Source organism: Schistosoma mansoni, chromosome 4, assembly GCF_000237925.1.
Source record: "Schistosoma mansoni strain Puerto Rico chromosome 4, complete genome".
NCBI classification, from domain to species: Eukaryota; Metazoa; Platyhelminthes; class Trematoda; order Strigeidida; family Schistosomatidae; genus Schistosoma; species Schistosoma mansoni.
Window position 1 is genome coordinate 766,789 of NC_031498.1, and position 10,267 is coordinate 777,055.

The 10,267-nt window shown below is 39.0% G+C and overlaps 1 protein-coding gene across 1 annotated transcript in view; it reads right to left on the reverse strand.

Moving 5' to 3' along the window:
- Window positions 1–8,588, reverse strand: part of Smp_202630 (uncharacterized protein) — a gene marked incomplete at both ends in the record, with an annotated part of 11,110 nt that extends 2,522 nt beyond the window's left edge. Inside the window, 2 exons of the mRNA XM_018796480.1 lie at window positions 1,018–1,161; window positions 8,465–8,588. Coding sequence (XP_018651618.1) covers window positions 1,018–1,161; window positions 8,465–8,588 — 268 coding nt within the window. The remainder of the gene's footprint in view (window positions 1–1,017; window positions 1,162–8,464) is intronic.
- Window positions 8,589–10,267: the final 1,679 nt, after the last annotated feature.

Here is a 10,267-nt window from a genome sequence, read left to right on the forward strand (position 1 = left end):
TGCATCTCAGAGTTGATGTCCACTCCGGGACTCGAACCCAGTACCCATAGCGTTATCCACCCAGCTACTGAGCCATGACGAAACGCGCGTCCTGGATTCCACTGCTAGCCACTATCCATCTTTGCTTACAATTTACGATAATTCTTGTTCCCATGATATATACTGCCATTGCCGAATGCATTTTATGTTTTTTTCCAAAAGATGAAAGAAGATAATATACAAACCATCATAGTAGTGCTTCTTGAGTATCTTAATAATCAATTTTGAGAGAGGTTGTAAGTATTTTATGGTGGCACTCTGTGACAGACAAAATTAATTAAAATAAATCTAGAACATACAATTTATTGCAGCATATACACATTTGGAAAACTAATGGTGCAGAAAATTAATATCACCGTGCAGCTATTACATCCAAGGAGTACCTTAACACGAACACCCACTTTACCGTAAGTAACTTAATTCATCTTACTTCATGTACTAAGTAATCTTTGGTTGAAGATTCTATCTGAGTTAGTAATTATATTAATACTTTTCTCAGGGTCACTCCAATAGCTTTACCTCGAATTAAATTATAAACAGCCCACAGACTGACTAAACTATACATTTAAGTGCTAATTATTTTAACACTTACAAATTCCAATAAAAGTTTCATCTATAATAAATGCAAACATACAAATTGTATTTTAATCATACATATATTAAGAGTTGATTGAATTAAATAGCATAGTATAAAATAGTATCATGCACATCAATGTTTGAATTAACCACAAAAGATGTACAAGTGTATAATGAAAAGCTGACGAGTCCCAAATAGGACGAAACGCGCGTCAAACTGGATTCCACTGCTAGCCACTATCCATCTTTGTTTACAATGCTTGTGAAATAAGGCTATATCGAGGCAATACGCACAGTATACACATATGCCAATTAGAGACTGACCAGTTGCAGTCCTGAACATCAATGGAAAGATTCAAAAACAAACAATACTAAGTGAATTTAAAAGTATTTTTAGTTTACCTGGACCTTGAAAAGCCCATTTAAAACAATAATCATTACAATCCACTAAAGGAAATGATTTGGTTTGTTGTGGTTGCCGAAAAAATGGATCATTACAGTGATTGTCTTCAACAGAATTACAACTGTAACATTTAATTCGTTGACCTTAAATGGTAGAGGGAAAAGACAAAAAATAAATGTTATGAAATGAAATCAAAATATCTGTACATTTACATGGGTATATTATAAATATTTATTGGTCGAGTAAATAGTATAACTTATTGACTTTCTTAAAATAAAAAAGAATATATGGATTACAATCATAATAGAAATTAATGACATAAATTTTACAAATAACGAAATAATCTTTAATCAATGGTGAAAGAAGTGATTTGAAAAGTCGAGAAATAAGCTGAACAAACTTTACCACTATATATATATATTAACACATACATATTGGTACAGAAGGGCACCAGATACATATGCGCCACACAAAATAAAGAGAATGGGAGGAGAAAGGAGGGAGATGCGTATATATAAAAGAAGAAAAAAGGGATGAAAAAAAGAGAAGAGTAATGATGAGAGGAACTGAAATGTACAACCAGAAGACTCTTTCAGTTAAGAAAGTTATAGCCACTCTTTATGAAGAAAGTAAAAGAAGGTTACAGCAGGATCGCCACTGGCTTCTATTCTGAGCCATATCTGATAACGTCTCTAGCCACTGTGTTGCACCATCTCTCGGACTCCAACCAGGGAGTCGTGAAGGTCCAACAGAAGCTAGCCCTTTGCAGCTTTCTTTCATACCACGACACCATGCCATACACTGACCTCCTCTTCGCTTTTTCCAACCAGTCCCAGAGTCGGCAAATAATGCACGACGTGGAAGTTTCTGGAACGACATTCGTAGAACACGTCCAATCCACCGAAGTCGATGTTTCAAGATGGTGACACCAATTGAATTATCGTCTCTGCTCCCGAACACACGATGCCGAACCTCTGCATTCCTAACACGGTGTTGCCACTGAATGTCAGCAATCCTTCGGAGACAACGATGATCGAACACAGAGAATCGTTTAACATCCTCAACTCGGAAAGGCCAGGTTTCACAAACATAAAGCAAAACTGCTCTCACCCATGCGTCGTAGATCCGACAATTTACAGCCAGACTAACATCACGAAGGCGCCAGAGATGGCCCAGATTGGCATAAGCCGCTCTGGCTTTCATTATACGTGCATCGATCTCATCACTCACGCCACCACCAGCACTTATGTAGCTACCTAGATACACGAACTTCTCAACTACTTCAATCTGCTCACCATCCAGGGTGAGTACAGGATGAGAATCCTGCCAGTCTTGTAGGAGTACTTTGCACTTGGAGGGTGCAAAGCACATGCCGTATCTGCGGACACTGATTGCCAACTGATTAAGTTCGGATTGCATGCCTTGGGCATTATCGCACAGTAAGACAATATCATCCGCATACTCAAGGTCGAGAAGTCTTTCTCCAGGCAGCAGATCCACACCGCCGTTACTTACATCCATCAGAGCTGTTTGCAGAATGTCTTCAATAGCAAAGTTGAAGAGGAATGGATATATATATATATATATATATATATATATAATCTCATAGTATCAAAACCATAATCAGTGAAATACACAAATTATAATTACAATGGCTTGCATCTTCACTAACGTTTCGTCAGTATAAAAAGTATGTATCCTTATAGTGTTTACTCAATTTTATGTCCTGTCAAAAAATGACAACAAAATATAATATCAAGCTACAATTTATGCTACACCTATCGCTTGACTAGAGTGCAAAATATGAAATCATATCTTGTAATTCTAACTTTTCGGAGAAAGTTTTATGAAGTTTGAAATTGGTTAAAACAAATTGAAATGATTACGTATTTCATACAACCAGATCCCTTGATAAATGTAAACAGAACAAGAACAACAATGTTTGAACAATAAAATGAATCTGTTCTATTTCACGGTTTCTCATCAGCTGCATATAACGTAAAATCACAATTATTAATATAAATATGGTTATTAACAAGTGTCTAACATACTTTAGTTTGTGGATTTTAGATAAATGTTTGAAACGTAACGAAAGCCATAATAATAATGATAATAATAATAAGAGGAATAGAGATATAACATGTATAGATAAACATAATCAAGATCAACTTGTATTTATATGCTGACACATCCTTGAATGAGTTTCTTGCTGGAGAAAACGATCCGAAGCTCTGGTGAGTAAAGTTTTTTCCAAGAATCTAGACAGTTTATTCTTTAATATCTCAGCTTCTATATCTTCATTGAATTCGATGTTCAAGAATAAAAATTCCTTCCGAACCACGGAAGCTCTTCCGATTTGAATTTGATTTTAGATTGCTGTCAATGAACTTGGATGAGAAGCCATTCTTCAGAAGTGAGCTTTGAATTATATTTAGCTGATTGTCAATTATGTCTTCAGTGCATATCCGCCTGACTCTTTAAGATAGAGAATGAAGTGAATTTCTCTGCTTAGTTAGAGGCGCCAAACTCTAGAAGTTCATATACTCCCCGTTCCAGGTTAGATTTCTGTATAACGATCGTTGTAAAGATCCATATGATCCTCCTTTCAGTAAAACACTGAAGAAGTGACATTTTGAGTTTAATTTCGCTTCTATTGTGAACTTAATCGAGGGATGATTGACCGTTGCTGCTACCTTGACGCGGTGGTTGGGCTTGCCCATCGTGATGAACCAATCGAGCTATACTGGCTGGAACGATCTGTCCTCAAGGTCCTACCATGCCAGACGGGTCGACTGAAGGGTGGTAAGACTGAAAGCAGCAAACCCAAGGTCCGAAGGCGAAGTCGTACTGCTGACTGTACATAGGTGTGACGGAAGTAAGGTGTTTCCTTCAGACAACCAGTATAACAGCGATGTTGCCTTCCCACAAGGAGGGGTAGAGTTAGAAAAGGTCGACCCTAAAAATGCACACCTCGCCTTATCCAAGGATATCCGTCTCCAGGGGTAAGGTCCCAACAAGTACGGAGCTAACACAAAAATTACCCACGAAAAGTTCGTGTGTGGCCGACCTCAAAAATTGTGTCTTGGGCACTGTGGTCACGCTCTCAGGTCCTTAAGACCACTTCTAATCCAATTTCCTTTTCAGGTACCTCTAAAAGAACCCTTCCACAGTGTGGGCACAACCGGGAAGTGATAACTGCACTCATACCTCTAACACCACTCAAGATCACTGTATTCATAATCAATCTCCTTATTCAATTCCTAATACTCCTTCAACCTCGACTTTCAACACTAAACTTCCTCTTTCGGTTTCCTCCTCAAGTATCAATGTGGCCAACGATCCTAGGGCGCGAAACACTGTCCCAGGTCTACTAAAACCTCGCTCCAAACTACACATTGGAGCCTTCAACGTACGTACCCTATGTCAAATCGGTCAACAGGCCTCCTTGGCTAAGACCCTAAAATCTCGTACCATCGATGTATGCTGTGTCTCCGAAACACGCATACAGGATCTTAGTATGGTCATTCACTTGACCTGACCTCGCCAAAATGGAGAGCCAACGAAATACACCCTCTGTGTATCTGGCAACCCTATGACTAGTTCTCATGGACTTGCAGGTGTAGGCATAGCACTAAGTTTGAAGGCAGAACAAGCACTATTAGAATGGATCTCCGTTAACAGTCGCCTGTGTGCTGTCCGGCTAAATGGCTCCGTAAGAACTCAGAAGGATAGAGACACACGTCATTGCCTTTTCGTCGTTTCTGCCTACTCTTCCACTGACTGCAGCCCGAATGAAGTGAAAGATGACTTTTACAGAAAGCTCTCTGAACTTCTTCAAAAAGCTAAGCGCTCAGACATAGTACTCGTAGCGGGTGACCTTAACGCCCAATTAGGCAGCTCAAATCAAATAGAAAGACATTTAGGTGGGTATTTTAGTATTCCGGCTCAGCGAACAAATAATGGTGGTCGTCTGTTGCAACTATGCTCAGACAATCGTTTATTTTTAGCAAACACTAATTTTAAGCATAAGGAGAGACATCGTCTAACATGGCGACCACCTGCACCAAACCAACGATGTACTCAAATAGACCATATTGCCATCAGTCATCGTTGGAGAAGCTCGATAGAAGATTGTCGCTCGTATTGGAATACGCGTTTAGACTCTGATCACGCTTTAATAAGAGCACGCATTTGTCTGCGCCTCACTGGACGCAGAAAAACCACACTAAGAAGACTCATTACAATTGAACTGACGGCGAGAAAACCAAGTGATTTCCAGGAACATCTGGGTTCAAATCTAGGCAGTTCTGTAAACGAGACTGACTCAGATGCTGCTTGGAAAGATATACGAACAGTTGTGGAAACAGCAGTAACATCTATTAGTAATTTAAACCATAGGGTTCCAAAAACCCAATGGATTTATTGTAAGTCTATTGCTCTGATGGATTCTCGTAAACTCACCCCATCAGGCTCTGAACACGATGAAGAGCGAAAGCAAATCAGATCTAGGTTAACCAAAAGTCTACGAAACGATCGTGAGCAGTGGTGGGCAACGAAAGCAGAAGAAATGGAAAAGGCAGCGGCTGTAGGCAACGCCAGGCAACTCTTCAGAATAATAAAAGAAATTGGAATTAAGAAGTCAATTGTAAGTGAGACAATCTCGGACGAGACTTTCATCTGCTCTCAGCCCAGACGTTTAGAACGACGAGTTGGACACTTTAGAGAACAGTTTAGCTGGCGTTCAGCTACTCTACAGTTACCCACCATTCCCAAACAGTTTGAACGGAACACTGAATTAGGTCGCCCGACTCTAGCTGAAGTTCAAAAGGCTATAACTAATTTGAAACGAGGAAGAGCAGCTGATCCAGATGCATCGGCTCCAAAAGTCTTTAAGTATGGTGGTCCAGTTTTAGGCATTATGTTGACTAATATTTTGGCTGAAATCTGGGAGTTGGACGTAATCCCATCTGACTGGTCACAATAATTGATTGTCCCATTAAATAAGAAGGGGCAAAAATCATCCTGTAATAACCATAGAGGGATTAGCCTGACTAATATAGCATCTTAAATACTTGCCTCAATAATTTTCGGGCGCCTAACTAAGACAAGTGAACTGCGAACACGAGAAAATCAGGCTGGCTTCAGACCTGGTCGTGGCTGCATCGACCACATATTCACTATTCGTCAGGTTTTAGAGCACAGATATGCTTACTGGCGTCTGACAATGATAGTTTTTCTTGATTCAAGAGCAGCATTTGACTCTGTAGACCGAGAGGTTCTGTGGCAGTGTCTGTCATTGAAAGGTGTACCTCAGAGGTACATAAACCTTATGAAGGTTCGTTACTCGAACACAAGCAGTCGAGTGAGAGCTTATGGCGAACTGTCATCTGATTCTACAACCTCAAGTGGTGTCCGGCAAGGCTGTCCACTATCCCCATTTTTGTTTAACTTCATTATAGACCTGTTGCTGGAAATAAAACTCGTCGACTGAATTTTCAGGAATTGATCTAACACCAGGAGGTCCACTTATCGACTTAGAATACGCAGATGACATAGTCCTGTTTGGTGAAGACGCTGACAAAATGCAGTCTTCTGTTAGAACTGAGTAACAATGACAGGATATTTGGAATGCGTTTCTGCCCCTCTAAATGTAAATTGTTACTCCAGGACTGGCCTGCATCAGCACCTGAACCAAGGATAGGGAGTGAAGTAGTCGAACGCGTCGACAACTTCACTTATTTTGGATGTCTGATCAGCCCTAATGGGTTGGTGATTAAATCTCAACACGGATTCAAAAAGCTCGTTTCGCTTTTGCCAACTAACGTCACCTATTGGCGAAGATGAGATATCCGTCTATCGATTAAGGGACAAGTATACTGCGCAGCAGTTCGCTCTGATCTATTTTACGGCTGTGAAACATGGCCATTAAGAGTAGAAGATATTCGTAAGTTATTAGTATTTGAGCACAGATGTCTTAGAAATATTGCTCGCATCTGCTGGGATCACCGGGCAAGTAATAATGCGGTTAGACACAGGGTATTATGGAATGATGGTAAATCAGTTGGTGAGGTTGTGAATCTTCATCAACTGAGATGGTTGGGCCACGTGTTACGTATGCCTGAACACCGATTACCACGACGCGCTATGTTGACTAGTGTAGGGGATGGTTGAAAAAAAGTAAGGAGCTGCCAAACCAAAACGTGGCATCAGTGCTTGAAGTTACTAACTTCTAGTCTGAGTCATGTTGGTGGATGCAGACTACTCAGTTGGGGTCCGCGTGACTATGGTAACCAATGGTTGGATATTCAAGGTGACATGGCTCAGAATCGATCACAATGGCGTAGGTGTATACACTCTCTGTCTTCCCTTAAACCTTAAGATTAAAATTGCTTCATAACTTTCTTCCTATACTATATCCATATATACAACTTATCTTTTATATACTACCACCACTAAATTAACTATTTCTATGAATCCGGTGTTCATCTTGTTGTGCTAACGAGGTATGGCAACTTGGACCGATGCATATGTGTACCTGGTCCTACGTTGTAGCTGACTGACTGACTAATCGAGGGATGAAAGTCATTGAACTCTAGTAGTATTTCATTAACGTAGATATCTTGGTCAAAGACGGTAAAAGTATCATTTAGATATCTCTATGCTCCGATCAACAATTGATGAAGTTTTTCGATAATTTTTCTACTAATTGGCCATAAAACAGTCTGCTAGAAGATGTCTCAACGGAGATCCCATCGCGACATTATTTATTTGTCTGTAGAGATCATCTTCATAAGATTTAAAATCTTGAAAAAGTCTCTAAGGTGTGGGAAAAACATTGGTCACCCAACTATTATGTTACTATGATAGAATGTTTAATTCCCCATCAATCTTAACTGCTCATTCTCGCAGTGTGCTGATGCACAAGATTATCCCTAACCTTGACACATCTTTTGTGTTTGCCGTTATTTATAATGGTATAAAAGTTATTCGCTAATCTATTACAACGTAATTTTTTACAGCAATGCTCCTTGCTCTCTTATCTCCCAAAGCATTCAGATGATGTCGTTGTCTTGGTTTGATGTTTTTTTCTGACATTCGTGTGAGAAATGAAATATATTTTGTTGAAGAGCTAGACACCTGTCTCTGACTATGTTTCATACGAAAGTTTCCCGTCAAACTTAACGATAAGATGTGCCGCAGAAGTTTTTTAATAGTAACATACGACGGTTTCCTTGATGTCTAGTATGAAAATGAGTTATAGAGGAGTGCGAATTTATCAACACATGCCAAATCCAATATGGCAAACAAGAAGTTGAGAAATCACTAATGTGGTGTCTTAAGGCAGATTTTGTGTATTTCAATCATTTTAACACAAAAATTCGGTCAAATATTAGCATGTTTAATCTTGATGCATGATATAAAACGGTTACTTATTAAATTTTTTACCTGGACAGTGGTCTGGATCAGCCGAAAATGCCATCTTCACAGTCAGATGTACGCAGTAAACTATAAAATAGTATTTTTGTATTAAAACGAAAATACCAAGTAATAAGTGAGGAAATGTAGTCATGATTAACCACACCCGCGGCTACTAGATAAAAATATAAACAACCCACTCTTATTGTCCATTCAAATAGTGCTTTTATAAAACAAAACTTGTTTTTTGAAGACTAACATTTTGTTAATCTTAACAAAAAGTTTCAGCCGAAATGTTTACGGAGAGAAGATTTTCATCGGATTACGTAGTAAGAATCACCATAATTGTGCTGTAGAGCGAACACTACCGACAAATGTCTGGCTTCATAAGGATTAAGGCTTTTTCGCCATCGTATAGCGACATATAACTAGAAGCAAAAAACTGGTTGAACCACTGTTCTAAAGAGAACAAATACTTCCAAATACCTTCCAAATGGAACTCAATAGACTTGATTCTTAAAAGCGAGATCCATTTCAAGGCCTTACAGCATAGGTGCAGACATAACCTTAGGTCATGAAGGTAGAGGAATAGCATTTCCCGTCAAAAATCAACACTGTATTGTAGATATCGAAAGAACCGTCAAGTAAACAAGCAGTTTTCAGCTACATGAGACATAACTACTACAGTCGTAGACTGAGAAAGACTAATAATAGGTTTTACGAGGACTAAAATTAGTTTAAATATAGTTAGGGAAATAAATACCTCTCCTTCCATGGTAAGTGGATTTGTCAGCCAGGTTTGGCTTAAAGTCTATAATCTTTTATTTCACTTCTAGAACATCTCATAAAATATATATCTTCAAATCACTGAGCTACGAAGAGAACAATTCCTCTAAGTTTGGTTTCAGAGTATTTAAGTGAACCGATTGATTTATCTACCTTTGCCTTTTGTTATTTCGGCACGGTTCCAGGAATTTTGTGGTGTTCGGCGGGCGGAAGCATAGTTTCTCGACTGTACTAACTCTGATCATTCTGATTGTGGGTACTTGTGGGTTTGTATATCTCGAAATCTCAGTGAGTACGTTTGTCTCAGGGTAGTCGGGTTTCTCGATACCAGCAGATATCACATTACCAGTTTGGAGGTCGGTTGATTGACTGCGATGTAAAAACCAATAAACAGAAATTAGGAATTGTTTCAAAAACTCAATAAATGAGTTAAATAATTGGTAACAAAGGCAGTGTGAGAAGACCGAATTGTAAGAACAGGAGGGAAAATTGAGATGATAATAAGCGAGATATGGATAAGTTGATGTGTAATAATGACGACAATAAGTAGGTTACAAGACACGGATCAAGCATAGCTGGTTCAAACGGGAGTTTTTGCTCTCTGGTGTGTAGTTTTTCAGGGGTAGCCTTGAGGATAGTGGTGATGATGTTTTGGTAGGATTCTCATGTGTAGAGTGACTTAGCCTAATTAACATGTTGTTTGTCATTATCAAATAACATATTATCCTCCCACAGGTCAGCGAGAATAATCCTAAGCATTTGAATCTACCTTCTCAATATTTCAAAACAATGGTTCCCTTTGATAAATTTGAACAGAGAAATGAGAAGACAAATTTTGTGAGATAGTACCATTTCGTGCTTTCTCGTCAGTCACATACAAGCAACATGTTATTCGTGTAAATACAGTTTTGAAGATAAGGTCAAAATTTCTTATTTAGCACGACATTCACTCACTAGAACCATGGTAAACAAAGGTCAACGTACAGTTGTTTTTGAACACACAAAGTTGGACTTTTCCGACCAATCAAGATAGCTTCGAGTAGTTTG